The sequence below is a fragment of the Zosterops lateralis genome, assembly GCF_965231275.1.
Source record: "Zosterops lateralis genome assembly, chromosome: Z".
NCBI classification, from domain to species: domain Eukaryota; kingdom Metazoa; phylum Chordata; class Aves; order Passeriformes; family Zosteropidae; genus Zosterops; species Zosterops lateralis.
This window is the reverse complement of record NC_139800.1, coordinates 28522695-28543314: the sequence shown is the minus strand read 5'-3', so window position 1 is coordinate 28543314 and position 20620 is coordinate 28522695. Positions and strand designations below refer to the sequence as shown.

Here is a 20620-nt window from a genome sequence, read left to right as displayed (position 1 = left end):
GTTTGCTATCTGCAGCAACTTAGCACTCCCACTTATATTTATCAGCTCTTTGCCTATTTTTCCAGACCATTTAAGAGTATGCTGAATAAAAAGTCTCCACTACTGTGTTCCTCTTTCCTGTTGTAGCAAACATCCTTTAATTCATTCCTTCTCCCTTCTTTTAATTTCCAGTTTTTATCAATTAAATTTAGGTATCTGGTAGGTGATTCATCCTAAAGATGAATACTGGTAATAATTCATGCCAAAGATGTTCTTCAGATACTCTCTCCAGAAGTAATATTTAGTCAATTTCCTTCTAAGAAAAAGAGAATTTGTGTCATAAAAAACCTGTGCAAATCAGAAGTAAAGAAGTCTTTAAATTCTCATAGTCTCTAAATTCTCACAGATTTGCTGAGACAATCTCATTTTGTCATAAAAAAGACTAGTTCAAATGAGAAACAAAAGTGTAATTTAACTTTCTATGTAGAAAGCATTTAATTTTTTTTTTAAATCACAAAGTGTTAATTCTGTACCCAAAATAAATTAATTATATATAAATGATAATTGTCTTTTGATATTTAGTCTATATATATGCATACACACACACACACATATATACTACATATACTATATATAAGAATATTTTTGATGGATTCTCTGATGAAAGCAGCACTCTAATTCTGCTTCTTATTCCTACCAGTACTAGAAATACTTGAAAAGCATTAGCTTTTGTCTTTACCAATAGAATTTCTAACAAAAGGTAAAGTAGTAATTCCAATTACTATCGAAGCAGAGAAAATAAAAATTGATTTTGATACTTTGAGTTTGCCTAAGTGATTTTAGAAAGTTCTCTTACTTATTAGACTTTACATAATCTGGCACCCAACAAAAAGAAAGCAAATGATGAAAAGTTCATAAAGCAAATCAGAAGAGGCTTTTGATTTTTTGGCTTCTCTGTCTTCAAGCAGTTTTAAAACACTGGTTTTAGTCTTCTAAATATGACAGAAAACATCCAGTTCCAATCATTTACACATGCAAGAGACAAAGAATTTTGACAGACAGAAAGAGAACTGATTTAGAAAACAAAGAAGTATGTATTTTTGTGACTAAAAATAACAATTAAAAAATGAAAGATAACCCAAAAATCATTGCAATTGGATCAGCCTGAAGCAAAAGGGAGGTAGCCTGTAGCTTGCTGGACACTATAAAACCAGAAAAAAAAAAATCAGTACTGGCACAAAATGCAGCTGTCCCATCCTCCCTGCTTCGTTTTTTCCTGCCCTGTTGAGTATTGGCACCATGCTTACATAACCAAAATGCAAAATAGACTGGGAAAATCAGCCCCCAATCTATATAAATCAAATAATCAGATGGGATTATTTTTCTGACAGTTTTTTACCAATCTATTTTACCAAAGAGCTTAAGGAACATTTGAAACAGAAAAAAAAAACCCAGAAGCTGAATACACAGTGAATTTCAGTAGTAGTACAGGCTTACACTGGTTTAAGCTGTTCATCAGTCTACAAGCAGATTTGGACATCCATTACATATCACCAAAGACACCAACAGAGTCAATTCACAGTGATAAGACACAATGCTTTCAAAATCTCCAATTTACATCCCATGCATGGGATAATCAGTTCATATGAAGAAAACTCTTCAGAAAATACTAAACTCTATTCACTAAGTATCCCACTTAAAATTTTAACATGTGAAATATGTTTATCATAATTTCAACACTTTCTACTAAGTTGTATGCAAAAAAGTTGTATTAAAAAGTTGTATGGAACTGTTGGCATCACTTCCATTATTGGAATCATAACGTATCTGTGTTACTTAGTCCTGGCGAAAATGGCAATTTGTCAATTGAAATTTACTTTAGTGCCCAACCCATTCATTATTATTCCTACTTCCTTCAACTACAGCTAATACTGAAACAACATACCTGAACTCTGAATTTCCAGGTTGTCCCAACAGGAACACCAGGTATAGGCCCATAATGATTTGAAGGAACAATAGTGCATTCCTTAGTGCGACCAACACAGGCCATGCCCTAAAAATACATCAGACAAAAGTAATCAGATAAATGAATTACAATACTAAGACTATTTGTAAATTCAATGCAGAGATCATGAAATCTATTATAACAAACACATACTTCAAAATATGTTAACAATTGTTAAAAGGAATGTTAAATTAAGTAATATGTGGTTATGGGTTTGGGAGGGGAGTTAGGGGTTGGGGTTTTTTGTTTGTTTTTACCTCTAGTCACCTTAATAATCCTTCCACTGCCTTAACTGCCAGTAGACAGTGAGCAGGATTAAACATTGTCTTGTCTGTGCAACCCAGTACTGAATCTTGTATAGTGCATATGTAAGCAAAATTATAGATGTAGCACATACATGAACAATCAGAGTAACAGCTATTTCTAAAATACACTCTACCTTTCCCCAGTCTCTCTGGCTTTCAGTACTGGCAGATGGCATCTTTGCTTTCTTTTTACTTTGCTTGAGCTTTTCTCCAGCCTTTACAACTTCATTAGAATCATTTTTGCAGGAAGGACAATACCTAAAAAAAGGTTTTAGTAAATTCTCAATTAACTTCATAATAATGGCAACACATTTCTTGTAGCCAAAATAGTGTCCATTTGTTTATTCTGACAGAATGTTTCAAGCTAACAAGCATGTACCAGTTTTAAACAGCTGAAGCCTACAGCTTAAAAAAAAATGAACTCAATATGAACAAATACTGTCAACTTTTTTTTTTTTTTAAACGGGTGTTTCAGTATCTTTAAAGGTAGAGTGTTAGTCACAAAACATTAACTATTTTTTCTCACATGATATGTGAGAGGTGCCCATGTCTTCTGTATTCTCTCTTCGATTAGTCTTCCTTAATTTACATAATGTAAAGGAGAAGATAGCTGAGGTTAGAGTATGCTGCTAACCAGTACTAATGGTCTGTTTCTGTATCCTGCCCAAGGTACCCTTATTTTTGCTGGTAGTGCAGCAAATTTCACTGCAGATTGCTGAATGTCAAACAGAGCCAAGGTATGATATAATGTGTATAGAAACACACAAACACACTCACTCACTCCACAACACTGAAGCCACTTGGAATATAATGCTGAGGCTCACTCCAACTAACACAAATCCATTCTGGTAGGAAAGCAGAGATACTAATATACACTGACTAAGCAGAGAGAGAAAAGGAGTGGTCATTCTGCTGTTTCCAACATCATTCTTATCCCAGTCCAGGAATAAAAATACAAAGGCATGTCCACGTTTCTGGCTGCCATAGGCTGGATTTGGCCCATACATCATTAGAAGAGGAAACCTGATCTACACTAACACTGATAACTTCATTCAGGTAACAACAACAACAACTACTACTACTAGTACTACTACTGTTTTTTATGTGACTATGACTAGAAGAATTAATGATTAAGGTCCATAGGGACAGATTTCACTGTCTCAAAAAAGGTGTTGAACCATTAAAACAATGAAGCCATGTAGATTAAAAAATAATAATGTAAAACACTGAAATTGTGTGACACTATGACTTTGATGGGTATTTCAGCTGCTTACAGAAAAAGCATGTAAGACCAATCAAAAGAATAAACATGACATAATGCAAATTCACAAGGTGAGTTAACTAGGTGAAGTTACATGGCCAATTCCATGTTTCCTGATTGGGTAAAAATATTACTTTAATATCCTTTACTGAATCTTGTAAGGAATATTATATACTGTTTCACATACAGAGTGACTTAATCTCCACAAGATAAACTTATCCTTTCCCAAACTGAAGACTTAATCCCTGAAGATAGTTTGCCATACTTTACACTCTAAAAACACAAAATGGAAGTATTCCCAATTCTAAAGCAAACTGTTCCTAAATTAAGGATCAGACAATCATGACTCTTTGTTAGTATGCAAAAAGAAGAGAGGGCACAAACTTCTTTGGTAGGAGATGCTGCTTTGCCCAGTGCAAATACACTTCTACATAATGACAAGCATTAAGACAGCACAGGGCTGGTGACACTCAGCATCTCAAAACTAGCTCACCTTAGCCAGGTCCACAACTGTACCTCAACCACTTCTGCTGTGACTTCATCCATGATGAAATAGATGCAGCTATCTATTTACATATACAGATCTTAAGACTCCTAGTCTTAGTTACACAGTAAGCGATGCTAAAAAGCTTGACAGCCATTTTCCAATGAATTTTAATTATATGAATTAAACTTCTGGAAATCCATAATTTGGAGAATGGATGAAGACTAGCTCTGGAGAGGAGGAGGTGTTTGTGATCAAAAGGGTCACCATGACACAGCCACGTACACTCACAGCCCAGAAAGCCAACCCCCATCCTGGGCTGCATCCAAAGCAGCGTGGGCAGCAGGCCAAGGGAGGCGATTCCACCCATCTACTCTGATCTTGTGAGACTCCGGCTGCAGTGCTGCATCTAGCTCTAGGGGGCCCAACACAAGAAAGATGTGAACCTGTTGGCAAGAGCCCAGAGAAGGGCCACCAAGTTGATTAGAGGGCTGGAGCACCTCTGCTATGAAGACAGGCTGAGAGTTGGAGCTGTTCAGTCTGGAGAAAAGGCTTCAGGAAGACCTTACAGCACCTTCTGACTGGTTTAGATTTTAGTAAGAAATTCTTTCCTGTGAGAATAGTTGCTCCAAAAAACAGGCAGACCATCAGGCACTAACCAATTAACATTAAGGAATTCAGTAAGGTATAGGAGATTAAGTTATTAATTTACAGAGAATGTTAAAACAAAAGATTTACACAGATTTTACAAAAAATACAATCACAAGCTTCAAAGAGATTCCATGTAATGTATTCATAGACATCTTAGACATTTAATGAAGTCTACGGAAAACTTTATTAGAATAAAGTTCTATTTTTTACTTCTTTATAAAGGATTAGCATCTCAAGTAAGTCATAAATATGAACAGTGTAAATTCTAGACAGCTAATAAAGACATAAGAGTAATTACATAAGAAATGAAGAATAGCAATGTGTTGGTCCTTCCATAGCATGAAAAATGAATGTAGTAGAGGCAATGAAGAGCATAGGGGCAGCAGCAGCATCAGAGGATGAAGGGGCAGAGAAGCATGAGCATAAGAAAACTGCTCAAACAGAGAAGCTTTTAAAAAATGAAAAAGCTGAGGAACAACAACTGTCGATAAACACAATCAGATCAGGTAATGTCACAGAAGATCATATTGATCATAATGAATAAAAAGAACACACCCGTCTTGAAATTTCATAAAGGCCATTAAAGCTTAATACTAATTTGTTGTGAATGATTTAAAAGAATTATCTTGACAGAAAACATAAGCCTTATATTAAGTTGATGGATGAAAACACCCTGGAATTTAAAAACATCTTCATTATTTTCTCCCATGAAGTGCAAATATCAAAAAGGTACCATGTATAGAATGTCAATATAGGTAAGTAAATCATCCTTGTATATTTACCAGTCTTCATCTTCTGGTATCTTGCTTAAGGGAGGGTTCAGGCAGTATATATGATAAGCCATATTACATTCATCACACAGGAGTTGCATGTGAGCATCCTGTTTGCCACCACACAAGTAACACGAACAAAACCGGCACTCCTTATCTGGATCAGCCCTACAGTGCTTGCATTCAGGGCCACTTTTTCCTGTCAAAAACAAAGAAAGGTCAAATGCCATGTATCTCAGGAAAGTGCATCAGTGTATCTAAAGGAATAATTATTTCTGAACATGAACACTGCTCTCTTGAAAATGGTTTTTTTTTTTTCCTTACAATAAGGTATTTATCTAGGCTTAACAAGATTTTTTCTGCTGTATAAACAAGCCTTAAGAAACATGACTAATCATCAGCTTCTTATTATTTTCTCCTGCTCCCAAGATGTACCTGCACATACTCCCTAAAGACACAGCTTTGCTGTCTTTTGAAGCTGTACAGCTTATCAGTTCCTTGTAAGTTAGCTCGGATAACATAAGCAGTGAAAGTAAATATTTTTTTCAGGAGTTTATTCTTGAATAGAAATATGAGGTGGAGCCTTGATGTATCCAGAGGAGTTCTGGATTTTTCCTAAGTATACTGAGAATTAAATTAACGACTAAGAATTTGCAGAAATCCAAGCCTCTTTCTACTGAAGAAAAGTATGCCCTCCTAACTGAATATACTTCACAGAGAAATTGATTCACACAGTTTTAAGTTATCAGTGTAAATCTCTGTGGAGAGAAATTCCAGACTGAAAGTTTTATTAGAAAGGAGGACTGGAATGCCAAGCATTGTGCTGTATCTGCAATCTTTCTGGAGGACCTTTTATCTTCAAAGGCAGAACCAACTAGATTTAGAGTGGGAAGAGGACAGAATTTTGATTAATGAAGCGTCAGGGGCTGCTGATGAATTAAAAATTGACAGGGGAATACCTGTGAAATGCCTCAGAAGAACTAGAGCTTTTTCATCTAAAATGCTGACACAGTTGATGGCCTAGCTGAAATGTCTATACACTAGCATATGTAGCATGGGTGAAATCAGAAGAATTGCAAGTGACCACAAATGGAAAGCTATGATCTAATCACAAACACTGAAACTTGGTGGGACAAATCACACGACTGGAGCACTCCAACTGACAGCTACAAACTGTTCAGAAGGGTCAGGCAAGAAAGGAGGGGCAGGCAATTTGCTCTCTCTATTCTACTTGATTGCACAAACCTGTCTTTGAAAAACAGCAATGGACAGGTCAACAGCTTGAAAATCAGAGGCCAAGCCAATAAAAGAAATCTCATGGTTTGTGTTTATTACCCACCACTCAATTGAGGGGACCTTATTGACAAAATCTTCTTACTTCACCTGCAGGAATCATCACTCTGGCAGGTTCTGATCCAGCTGCAGGGACGTATCAGGACAGTCCCTGACATCTGCTGGAAAAGCAACTTGGCAAGATCTAAGCAGTCCAGAAGGCTCCTGGAGAGCATCAAAGATAATTTCTTACCCCAAGTGACAGACAAGTGCTACTGCACCTGTTGTTTACTGACACAGATGAACTAACTGGAGAGGTCAGATCAGCTGCAGCCTGGGCTGAAGTGGTCATGCTCTGGTGGAATTTGTGATCTCAAGGGTTATGGTCCAAAGAAAGGTCAAAGGCAGTACTCTGAATTTTAGGAGCCTGAACTTTCAGTTATTTGAGGAATTAGAAAACTACACTCAGGGAAAAAGGAGCAGAATAGAAACATCAGATCTTGGAGCCCAAGATCTCCCAATTTCCACCACTGAGAATTTGGGCAAGCAAAGCAGGAGACCAGCATGGCTCAGTAAAGATCTCCTGGACAAAGTGAAACACAAGAAGGAAAAGCACAGGATGTGGAATCAGGGACAGGTATCCTGAGAAGAAAAGAGAAGTGCTGTCTGGTTGTGGAGGGACAGAATTAGGAAATTAGGAAAGGTAAGGTATAGTTGGAGCTGAATTTGCCAAGGGATACAAGGAATAGTAAAAAGGGCTTCTATAAGCATGTTGGTCAGAAATGGGAGATTAAAGAAAATGTACACACACAACCCTGTCTTCCCCTCTGTCCCCCCAAAAGGGACAGAACTAATGACAATCGAGATGAATGAGGCTGAGTTATGCAGCAAATTTGTTTGCCTCAGTGTTCATTAGCAATCACTCTTCCCACATCTCTCAAGCCCCTGAACCTCAAGAAAGGAAATGGGGAATTGAAATAACTCCCCATGTAAGAGCAGATCATGTTCAGGATCATCTGAACAAAGACAAGACAATGGGACACAAGGAGATGCATCCCAGGATCCTGAGAGAATTGCTTAGTGTAGTTGTCAAGCCACTCTCCATCATATATAAAAAGTCATGGCAGTCACATCATGTCTGAAAATCCACAGCAGTCAGGGTAAGTTCTCAGTGACTAGAGAAAAATGAGTATTTCAACCTTTTTTAAAAAGGGTAAAAAGTAGGAACTCAGGAATTATTGACTAGTCAGTCTCATCTCAGTGCCCAGTAAGATCACAGAGCACAGACTCCTGGAAGACATGTCAAAAACGTGGAAGACAGAGGGCTGGTTAAAGACAACCAAGATGGCTTCACCAAGGGCAAATAGTGCCTGATTGGCACAGTGGCCCTCCACCATGGACGGAATGCATCAATTGTCAAAGGAGAACTATAGATGTCATTTACCTGTCTGTAAGGCCTTTGATTTGGACTCTCACAAAATTCTTAACATAAAATCAGAATCACAGAATATCACGAGGGGGTGAGGATCCACAAGAATCACTCACATCCAACTCCTGCCCCTGCAGAGGACATCCCAAGAATCCCTCCATGTGTGAGAGCATTGTCCAAAAGCTTCTTGAATCCCTACCAGGCTTGGTGCTGTGACCACTTCCTTGGGAAGCCTGTTCAAGTGCCCAAGCAACCTCCAGGTGAAGAGCTTTTTCCTGATATCCAACCTAAACCTTGCCTGATACAGCTTCAGGTCATTCCCTCAGGTCCTGTCACTGTCACCACGGAGAAGACATTGGTGTCTGCCCTTCCTCTTCCCCTCATGAGGAAGTTGTAGACTGTGGTGACTACCCTCAATCTCATCTTCTCCAAGCTAAACAACCAAGCAACCTCAGCTGTTCCTTGTAAGGCTTCCCTTCAAGAACCTTCACCATCTTTGTGGCCCTCCTCTGTGACACTCTTGCTCTATAGCTGTCTTACATTCTTGCTGCTAAAATGGAGAGATGAGTTTGATGAATGAAATGTTAAATAGTTAAGGACTTAATTGGATGTCCACATTCAAAGAGTGAATGGTCCATATCCAACGGTTCAATATAAAAGTGAAAACTATTAAGGAGTGGTGTTCTTCAAGGATCATATTGGGAACACCATTATTTTCTATCTACATCAGTGACATACTCAGTGGAATAGAGTGCACCCTCAACAAGGTTGTAGATGACACAAATCTGAGCAGTGCAGCTCAACACAAAATCATAGAATCAGTAAAGTTTGAAAATACCTTTAAGATCATCAAGTCTAACTACCAACTGAGCACCACCATCATGTCCAGCATTAAAACATGTCCTCAAGTGCCATATGCACTCACCTTTAGAACACTACCAAGGGATGGTGATGTCATGAAGAAATTTTTCCTAATATCTAATCAATACTCTCAGGCACATGGCATGACTCACTTCAGCATCTCAATGTCATACCTGGAGTGAGGAGATCAGAACTGAGCACAGGATTCAGGTGCGGCCTCACCAGTGCCGAGTACAGGGAACAATCCCTGCCCTGGTCCTGCTGGCCACACTATTGCTGGTACAGGCCAGGTGCCATTGGCCTTCTTGGCCACCTGGGCACACCCTGGCTCGTGTTCAGTCACTGTCACAGCACCCCCAGGTCCTTGTCCTGTGGGCAGCTTTCCAGCCACTCTGCCCCAGCCTGTGGCACTGCCTGGGGTTGTTGTGACCCAAGGACAGGACCCAGCACTGGGCCTTGTTGAACCTCACACCATTGGCCTCAGCCCATGATCCAGCCTGTGCAGACCCCTCTGCAGAGCCTGCCTGCCCTCCAGCAAATCAACACTCCCACACAGCTTGGTGCTGTCTGTGAACTGACTCAGGGTGCACTTAATCCCCTCATCCAGATCATCCATGAGGAAGATAAAACAGAACTGGCTCCAGTATTGAGCCCTGAGGAACACCACTGGTGACTGGCCACCAGCTGGATGTAACTCCATCTACCACCACTCTTTGGCCCCCACCATAAAGCCAGGTTTTTACCCCATGAACAGCATGCCTGTCTGAGCCAGGGGCAGTGAGTTTTTCCAGAAGAATGCTGTGGGAAACAGTATCAAAGGCTTTACTAAAGTCCATGTAGACAACATCTATAGCCTTTTGCTCAACCACTAGGTGGGTCACTCTGTCATAGAAGATCAGGTTGGATCTGCAAGCTGCACCTGCCTTTCACAAAGTCCTGCTGGCTGGGCCTGATCCCCTGGCTGTTGTGCACACAGTGCATGAGGACACTTGGGATGATCTGCTCCATGACCTTCCCCAGCACTGAGGTCAGGCTGACAGGCCTCTAGTTCCCCAAATACTCCTTCCAACCACTGTTAGGACAGGTCCAGAGGAGGGCCATGAAAGTGATCAGACTTTCGGTTCCAGACAGCTGGAACGCCCCTCCTATGAAGAAAGGCTGAGAGAGATGGATTTTCTCAGCCTGGGCAAGATAAGGCTTCAGGGATTAGATAAGGCTTTTTTATGGCCTTTCAATACTTAAAAGGGGTTTCTAAGAAAGACATAAAGATTTTTTACTAAGATTAGTAATGACAAGGAGCAACAACAATGACAAGGAACAGTTTTAAATTGAAAGAAACATGATTTAGACTGGATACAAGGAAGAAATTTTTTACTGGGAGGTTGGGAGGGTGGTTGAGACATTGGCATAGTGTTACCCTGAGAAGGTGTGGATGCCCCCTCCCTGGAACCTTGCAAAGTCAGGTTGAATGGAGCTTTGAGCAACCTGTTCTTATGAAAATTACCCCTGCCCATGGCAGGTGGGTTGGACTAGAAGATCCTTAAAGGTTCCTTCCATCTAAAACCGTTCTATGATAAGAAGTGCTGAAACAATGCTGTTTGAATCATTGTTTTTAAGATAAAAAACTTTAAAACTGAAGAATATTAAAAATCACCAAAGAGGGAAGATTACCAGCTGCAGATAGAAGGTTTAGTAAGATGTACCGATTGGAAAACCTGAGAAATAAACATGTAAAGCAACCAGCATTGACTATTTTGCAAAGTCTCAAACACAAAGGTACACTTAAATATATACTTATAAAAAAAATTCCAAAATCTATGAGAATATTGATTCTCATAAAATGTAGATTAGAACACTTCTTATGTTATCCAAATGGAGGTAATCTTATATTAGCTTGAGACTTCTCTCCCAAGGTTCATTTGAAATGAAAGGAAAAATTGTATGAGTGCTGATGAACAAATTTGAGAGTTTTCCAGCATAACTATGTTAAACTCACAGTCTGTGCAAGGTGTCAAAAAGATTTCAAGTCAGACTAAGAAATCCCAGATAACTGTTAACTCCTTGGAAAAATTTTAAAAGTGATGATTGAGCACTCCCTATGGAAACCTAATAGTATACCTCATCCAATAAATAATAGACAACATGAAACAGAATATTTTTCTGTATCTCTGAGCACCACATATTGTTTAGGCCTATGTAATTTACTGGTTTCAGTCACAAAACCAGTTTCTTAGGTAAAAGGTTAATAATATTTTTTTAAAACAGGAAAAGAGCAAAAAATACCTACATATTTTAGGTTGGTTAAACAATAGGTGAAGTTCTCTACTTTCTTCAATATACAAACTATAAACTGTCATTTTCATGATATGACTTTCATTTTTCCCATTTCTGTTTTAACCATGTTGTAAGTCGTATGCACTAACTATAGCTGCACTATTGGTCATGAAGACTGCTCACCTCAACCAACAGTGCAGAGTTTGGTAGCATAAATAATTTCATATTATCTTTTTTTTGCAGAAGAAGTTAGCAGAAGTTTGGATTCTGATGGAAGTAATACAGTTGATACCTAGCTCTTATTTGCAGGTTGCATATAAATATTTGTAACATTTACAAATACGTTGCTTCTTAGATTTTTTTTATTTCTAATACAATTTTCTAATAGGCTTAGCCTTACTCCTTTCCTCAGTTGTAGAATTTTACGTTCATTAATTAATTAGAAAACAAATACATTATTTTTAATTGTAACTGCTAAATGTATACTGACATCACTTTGCACATACAAAACCTAATTACGTGACCATGCTCAAGAAGTAAGAATTTTTCTGCAGAGACAATCTACACTGTTTATTGGATGAAGATTATTTCCATAGAAGGCATTCTATCTTTTGAGAAGGGCATGGACAGTACTTTAATATGGACAAAAATACAGTCAGCACATTTGCTGACTGTGCTTATAACGATCTCATAGAATATTTAAGGCCAAATAATGATTTTAATTTCATCTGCCATTATTGTAATAAAATTCTGCATCTTTCCACAGCACATAAGCTAAGGAAGCTGCATGTTTATAGATAAGTGTATATATATTTATCTTTTTAAATACACAGTACAAATGGGGTTGTAAGTATAGTCCAAAAGGATAGGCTACAACAGCGGTTATAGCATACAGCTCAACTGATGTGCACTGTACATATCTGAACAAAGGCAAAACAGCTCACCTGGCTGAAAAACCAGAATCACATGAACAGGGTTGTGTGGTGAGTGTTTGCTTCAGGAAAAAGAGCAGTTGAAGAAATAAGGCTGAACTCCCAGATCAATTCATTTTTCATGATTACACTTTAAAAGATTATGAATCTATTTATTTATTTATTTATGAAGGTTATAAACAATATGCTGAAATTAGTAAGAGTGGGACCAGGAACTAAATGAAATAAAACATGTGCAAATCTCTACACAGATATCAATATCTGGGTAGTTTAAGCAAAGAGGTTACAAATAAAGAAACAACTCTCAACATTGGAGGGAAGGATGTGTAATAGACAATGAAGGCCTTGACTCTGAAGCAATTACAGTGGCAATCAGTGTACAAAGTACAGATTAGTGAGGCCACCCCTCAAATCCTGCTCAGCTCCAGATCCCTCATTCCAAGAAGGACATTGAGGTGCTGAAATGTGTCCAGAGCAGGGCAGTGAAGCTTGTTAAGGCTCTGGAGTACAAGTCCTATAAGCAGAAGCTCAAGGAGCTGGGATTGTTTACCCTGGAGAAAAGATGGCTCAGGTGACCTGAGACCTTATTGCTTTCTACAACTACCAGAGTTTGTAGCCAGGTGAGGGTCAGTCAAAAGGACAAGAGAAAATGGCCTGAAGTTGGGCTAGGGAAGGTTTAGATTGGTCATTAGGAAAACTGCTTCACAGAAAGAATGGTCAAGCACTGGAAGATGTTGCCTAGAGAAGTTATGGAATTACCATCCCTGGGAGCGTTCCAAAAACATGCAGATGCGGCACTTAGGGACATGGTTTAGTGGAGGACTTGATGGTTTTAAGGGTCTTTTGACATCTAAATGATTCTATGATAAGTAAATGCTTATGTCAGATCAAATAGCACCATTGTAGACAATTTTATATAGTCAGCAATACAGTAATCACTCATTTCCTTGACATACAATTTTAAAAATTAATTCATTACACAGTAGCTGCTGGCAAGATGTAAATGAACTGCAATATTTTTAATGACATTTAAAACATTGCATACTTGCAAAATAAATAGTATATAAACACAAACCAGTATTTGTAGATTTTCAATTTTCCCACACTGCAATCTTTTTAAATAAAAACACGCTTTAAGATATTACAAAGATCTTTTAATGTGACAAAGAAAAAATAAAACAGAGTGGATAGTTTTTTTTAGTAATCTAAGGGAAGTAATTCTCAAATAACGAGAGTTGAGAAATTGACACTTCTAAGAATACCACAGGGAATGGTATTTTCTCCTCCGAAAAGCAGTGATTTTTTTTTTTAGACAACAAATAAACATTAATCAGACTCATTGTTGTGCACTGAGAGCCACCTGCAAAGGTTTTGAAAAATTTCATGGAGTCAAGAATTTAATATACAATTATATCTAATACCTACTTGTAGACCTGCAGTTCAATTTTCAGTGCTGCTATCACAGACACTCAGCACTCCTAACTTCAATATCTTTTCAAACTTAGGATAAAATGTCCCTACTTTTTAGATAAATTGCCACTAACTCCTTATTGTGGTTGTGGGGAGGTTAAGAAGGTCTGGCATAGTAACGTTTTTAGAAGGTCATGCAGGGTCAACAAATCCAAATATTAATTATATCTTTTTTTTCATGGTACAAGCAGCAAGCAGCTTTAGTGCAAAGTTCCCTATCTTTCTTTCTTCCCCCCCCCACCCCGACACAACGACAGAGTTAAAGTATATTACTACCAACAAATTCTATTTTTGGCATTTATTAATTTATCAAAAGCTTAAATTATATGTCAGTTGCAACAGCAGTTTTGGTGGCCTAAACACCTCTCTAAGGAACTTAAACAAGACTGCAAATTCATTCTGCACTGTCCTTTTAGAACATTATCAGCTGTTTCCCTTTTTTACCATTTATGACTGATAGTAATAAGCAGTCACTAGTTTCTGAATATGTCAAGCAATATAGCCATCTTATAGTAACTATAGTTTTAGAACAGAAATCTAAAAATGTTCCAATACAATACTTTCTTGAACACAAACCAATTATTACTACCACCTTTGCATGCTGATATTTTCTAAAGAAACATCACTCAATTTGTACTTATATTCAAATAATTTTAAAAGTGCATACTTTTGAAATCTCCATCCCCAAATGTCAATGGATAGGCTCCTGGCTTTTCAATCTTGTACATTTCCTCTATAAAAAGGATTTTACAATCATTTATTGTGTCTTCTGGACCTCTGAAAAACAAAAAGAATAAAAAGTACATTCAACTTAATTCCTTAGACCTAGAATCTGTATCTGACTTTTGAATCCTACACAATAAGATAAAGTAGCCTTTTTTTAATCATTGATAGGATCCTTTATTTCAATTCACACACAAAAATCAGTCTAGCACAGCAACTTCTAAGAAAAAAAACCTCAACATACATTTAGAAAGAAATGTGCTTAAAGAAAAACTACTCCACTGTCCTCAGTCTGGCACTTCTTTATTGACAGTTATCTAATACAGCTTAATTCCACTTCTAAAACCTCTAAATGTTTTTATTGGCCAAACACAGCAGACCAGACAAAACTGTATCCTCTGGAATAGAGCATCTCAAACATTATCATAAAAGTACAGTATCACAAACAAACCAGAAATGTGACCTATAGGACAGAATAATAGTTGGAACCCATAGAGCAAGAAAAGCAGCAGAAAATTTCAAAATCCTTTCTATGACTTTTAACTGTTTCTCAACTCTGGAAAGCCACATACAATACTGCACTGAATTATATACTGTAAATACTCATTCTAATATCAGGTTTCAGTGCAAAATCTCAGTGATTAGTAGTAATAAATACTCCAAGACTCCACAACAATAATGCCAGAAGACAGACAGACAAGAAAATTATTAGAAAATATTAAAAGTAAAGGTTTTCAACTACTATTATTAAAATACACTTGTATCTACACAGACTGTGATTCAAATGGAAACGTATCTTGGAAGAAATGGCCATAATGACATCAACAGTTGTAAAGCATTCCCTTTTCCTTCCTCTTTAGGATGATATTGTGCTCTCTACAACTGCCTGTTCTCTTACCACTTTCAATTTACCAGCTGATCTAGAAATAAAGAGGAATTTTCAGTATAATAAAATACTGATGGATATCTGTGAGAACCTATCACAGAGGTGACTTGAAAACACTTCTGAAGAAAGCCAAACAGGTGGCAGATCAGATCCCTATAAAAAGGTCTGGTCTGCAAAAAAAACATTAGACTACAGACAGATAAGGAAACAAGATATTAGATTCATATTCAAGAAGGATTGAACATCTCCAGAAACATCAGGCTTCAGTCTGGAACCTGTGATTCTCTGCTCTACCTCTTCACCTGCTCTCACCACTTCCTTTGTGCTGACTTCCAGTTCTTGGACTCTGACACGTGATGAGCCAACTAAGGCAGAAAAAAAATTAAGCCAGGGAAAAACCACAGGCAACGAATCACTTTTTTGTGACCCTGAACACCGCAGTATTTAGGTCTCCATGGAACTGGGGTTGAGAGGACTCAGTCAATGTCTTGATCAACTCTAATTGCCCTTTAATTAAACCAACAGCTGTTTACTTAGGCATCTTAGGCATTTATTTTGACCATTTTCTTTCCCAGCAGTTTTGGGAGGAAAAACATTTGCCATTGTCGGTCACATGCAAAACCAGCAAATGCTAGTAAATTTCAAATATTTAGGCTATTTGAACAGGATATACAAATGCTGCATTAATGCAAATATATCCACCAGATAAAGAACTGTTCACTTTCCTGACCAGGAAAAGAATGTACTTAGAATTTACTTCATTTGCACTCTAAGGGGATAGTACTTTAAAGCAGTTGTGGCCATTGTGAGTAATACCTCTTAGGTTTAGCATGCAAAGACACTTTGAATTATCCACAATATTGAGCAGTTTACGATCACAAAGGCACAATACATTTCTGTTAAAATACAGAAAGGACAAGATGTAAACATAATCTTTGGCAGAGAAACTGAATCAATAAATTCTTAAAAGGACCAATATTTCCCAGGTTATTTTGTGGACTTTGGAAAGTCTTTTATTAACTGTCCTATATTTCTTGTTATTCCTAGATTATTTAAAGTTACAAACAAAACACACCTGTTTGACATTCTTTAATGCCATAAATCTGTTAGAATCTTTCTTACTTACAACACTGCTTGTCGGCCTATCCAATGTTACTCCTCTAGGAATTACTTCTAGCAGAACTCAAAGTCGTTAATCCAATTCAAAACAAAAATACAGAATTATTATTTCTTTCACATAGTTAATGTGAAATTTTATACTTAATGTAGCAGCTACAAATGACTGATATTCTCAAATTCTAGTAAATTTCAGACAAATAAAAGCATATTTTTCACTGATTTCTGCATCCTGCAAACCTTAAATTTGTGTGTAGTCTATAACCACTATCCCTAATATGAGCAAAACTGCATCTAGGAAAAACACATTTCCTCTCCTCTCTCTCCAGTGTGTCATGGTTTAGAGCTATTTAACTTACCTTTCCTCCTACCCCTGCATTTTCCCCAGAAAACTAAAAAGCAGCTGTTAAAAAAATAGCTTTCCATTATCTTTATTCTCTATATACAGTCTGTGGTCAAGAAGGAAGGTGGCAAAACACCACACAGCTTTACTCAGAAATCTAGACACTTGACATTCATATCTTTGGGAAACAAGCCAAACTTGAGTTCAGTAGAATATTAATTATGAGTAAATTCTTAATGGTGCCAATTTGAACTATAAAATTACTTTTCACTACAATGATTATCACATTGTTTCTTTAAAAGATACTATAAAAAGTTTTATAAGCTGGTTCAATGATACAAGCATTCCAAACTGTACAGTGAAGTTTTTATTAAGTATGCAGAAGCACAGATTTTATCATCAACTTTATTAAAAAGTATAATTTCAAAAAGTTATTTCCACCTCAAAGTGTTGAAGCGCAACATACTTTTTTAGTTTAGCTAGCTAAAAAACTCCTCTAATTAATACTGTAAAACAGAGAACTCTTGACATAATAAAAAAACCAATACAGCTGCACGGCATGTTTTTCCTCTCACAGAGCTGCAACCATACTGAATAGCAATATTATTCATTATATCTAGGTAATACTTATTAAACAGATGGAATTCATAATTACTCTATTACATACACAAGATCATATAGACACTCCTTCTCTTTTTGCCCTGTATTTTTCCTTTGAGATAAGGACACTTAGAAAGCAACTTTCAGGCTAAGTTTTTCCTTTGAACCAGAGAAAACATTTTATTTTCTGCTATGAGTTACATAAGAAGTAAGCAAATAGTATCAAATAACTTTACAAAGCTGGTATGTTCCAACAAAAGTCACAGCTGCATATCAGGAACTACAGAGGAAGATCAACTAACATGGTGAATATGATGGCTAATAACAAATGGTTACGCCTTATCAAAGCTTAAAAAATCGGCTCAGCTAGCTGCTCATAAAAGAATAATTTTTATGCCACAGTACACATTAAGTGCTATAATAATTATCATATGATTTTAAAATGATGGTTATCTAACAAAATTGTGGTTATATCATGCTGTCAAATATATAACTTTTCTTCATTTCTTCACCCTACCATACCAAAAATGAGATTATGTAATATGCATAGTAAACGAGGTGTGTGTATTTCAAGTAAGAACTTTAAAACATCTGAAAGAATTAAATCCCAAAACAAAGCCAGATTCTTCAACACAGCAGAATTCTTAATGCAAGCCTTCCTTTGAGAAAGGCTAGCCAAAGCTGGAGAGAAACCTTCAACTGAACCTTCACGTATCTGCACTTTCCCCATAGACATTTCCTTTTTTTAGAACCTTCAGATAAGGGAACACTTTTAGACATTCAAAATCACAGTTGACTAGATGTATGACAAGTGGGTATTATCCTGGATACTTCAAAGGTCAGCTTCACGTAAAATAAAAGCTGCTGGACAGTTACCATGCTTAGAGAACTTGATCAGTTCTTACAGTCTGAAAGATTCAGTGACAATTGTCAGATGTCTGTCTGGAAATTTCTGAGTTTATCACTTTACTACATTGAAATTGAAAGTATAGTATTTTAACACACACTAAAGTCAAAATACAATGCTGAATAAAAATGGGGTAAAAATACTAGAAAAATACACACAAAGTTTATTTTCATACTAAGAATAATTATGAAAAGTGTCTAATGATATTTAGGCCCCCTAAGAGCAAAACCATACTCACATCGTCATGCTTACCACAAACAACTAATTCACAGTCAGTCTATATGGCTAATGTCAAAAGGTAATGTCCAGGTCAGTGGAGAAACAGCCACGATCAGAATAAAACCTAACAGAATGCAATGTTGGCTATGCTTTCCAAATATACAAATTCACTTAAGAAACAACACACAAATCAAAACAAAACCAGATTTACTGCCACTTTCTGTACCTATCTTTTCATATGCAACACTTCGTTTACATGCCTTACATCAATCAGCCTGTAAAGTTTTCAGCCAGAACTCTTTCTGTTCTGCATCAACAAACCATAGTTAGATAACTTCTTGAAAAAATCACAATCTTTCAGTATTACCATTCAAAATGCATGTTAAAACTCTTAATATCATCTCCTTAGAAGCAGCTGACTGGAGATTTGATTTGTTTCAAAGATGACTTCAAAATCTTCCCACATTTAGACAGCATGTTACATTCATAATCTGACCAAATTCTGCTAGGTTGTACTGAATTACACACAGGTTCTTTAAGTTTTTTTATTGCACACAAGCAACAAAGCAGAGAGTATTTACAAGACTTTTTCCAGAATATTCTACACACATTTGTTTAATCATTAAAATAAAAATGCACAGTTACAAAATAGAACAGTATTAGCTCTACTTTTAATTCCACTTTTCATTTATTATACAAGCACTGTAAAGATAAAGACTCATGACAACTCCCAGATTATGCAAAGATTTTATTACTCTCCTTCTATAACCCTAGTATTTAAACAACAGTAAAAAAAAATTAACATTTTCTAGGCCACACTAAGGACCATATTCTAATACGAATCTTTAATGCCTTTAAAAACAAAACACATATACTCCCAAACCTAGAAATTCATACTGTGGACATACACACAAGTTAGGCAGGATATGGCTTTTTTAAATATCAGCAGTAGGCATGATGCTTGATGCATTTACAAAGCAATGTATTATAGTTCATGATGTCAGATTCTGAAAGCAGAGACTTGTACACAGAGACTCTCTTCTCCTTAGCCTGGGAGCTGTAGGCAGGTGGATCCAAGAGTACCTGGGGAAAGAACTGGCCTGAGAGAACAGCCAGCAACAATGTCAGAGGCTCACGACTCTGCGCACATCCCTGCCCCATGCCACGACCACAAGGAGGTATAGAGCCTGCAGAGGACCCTGATCCCACCCGCCCCAAACCCGGTCCTGTCCATGGTGCTGCAGGAATGCCCCTGTCCTGTCGGAGACTCTACCGTCACCACCCAGCTGCTCCCTCCTTCCTGTAGTCAGGAATTGAGTCTGTAACAGGCACTATCACAAATTCTCAGTAGGCTTCTACAGCTTCCAAATCCAAGTTCAAACACATTGATGTTAACACTCGAATGTCCATGAAGAACAAGGTAAAAAAGCAGATCAATGACCCATAAAGCTAATACACCAAAGTCTTAAAATACGAAAAACAAAGACCCAAGAGCTCTGCTTGGTATCACAGTGGATGGTCTAAGCTTAGTTGACTTTTCTATGTGTTTGCAGACAAAACTGCAGTGCATAGAAACAATGTTAAGGTCTGTTCAAGACATCATTCCCAGGGTCTGGGCAAGTCAACTGTTCTTCATGCTAGGAAGAAGCAAAGATACAAACAGGTGAGTCTTAATGTAAGAGGTTGAACACTCCTATCCAGATTTTAGGTAGTGAGTAGGTGCAGCGCAAACTCATCATGAGCTAAGACAGTGTTACAGAAGACCAATCTGTGAACCCTGCCTGACCTCAAACTCAAAAAACAAAGACATGAGAAGAAGCACTTCCCTTCATAACAAACTCACAGAGATACTGTCAGGATGAAAAGACCTTTCAAAAAACAAAGAAGAGAAAAGAAAGAGTCCTGAAAGCACAGAAACATACTAACCACCCTGGAAAAAACAAAATACAAACCAAAAAACAAACCAACCAACCAAAAATCCACAAACCCCAAAACCACAAACTCCCCAAATATCCCCACAAAACCTAAGTGAATAAATCAAAAAGTCCCCAAAATGTAAAGTGCTTTAAAATCAACCAACCAACCAAAAGCAAACAAAACCAACCAATCACAAAAAACCCAAACAAACAACCC

The 20620-nt window shown here is 37.3% G+C and overlaps 1 protein-coding gene across 4 annotated transcripts in view; it reads right to left on the bottom strand.

The window, feature by feature from the left end:
* UHRF2 (ubiquitin like with PHD and ring finger domains 2) overlaps window positions 1-20620 on the bottom strand; it is a 77122-nt gene that overhangs the window by 17538 nt on the left and 38964 nt on the right. For all 4 annotated transcript variants that reach the window (XM_083884527.1, XM_083884528.1, XM_083884529.1 and 1 more), the window contains exons 5-8: window positions 14361-14470; window positions 5468-5654; window positions 2424-2547; window positions 1925-2032 (exon numbers count right to left, since the gene is read on the bottom strand). In XM_083884527.1, the coding sequence (XP_083740653.1) occupies window positions 1925-2032; window positions 2424-2547; window positions 5468-5654; window positions 14361-14470 (529 nt within the window). The remainder of the gene's footprint in view (window positions 1-1924; window positions 2033-2423; window positions 2548-5467; window positions 5655-14360; window positions 14471-20620) is intronic.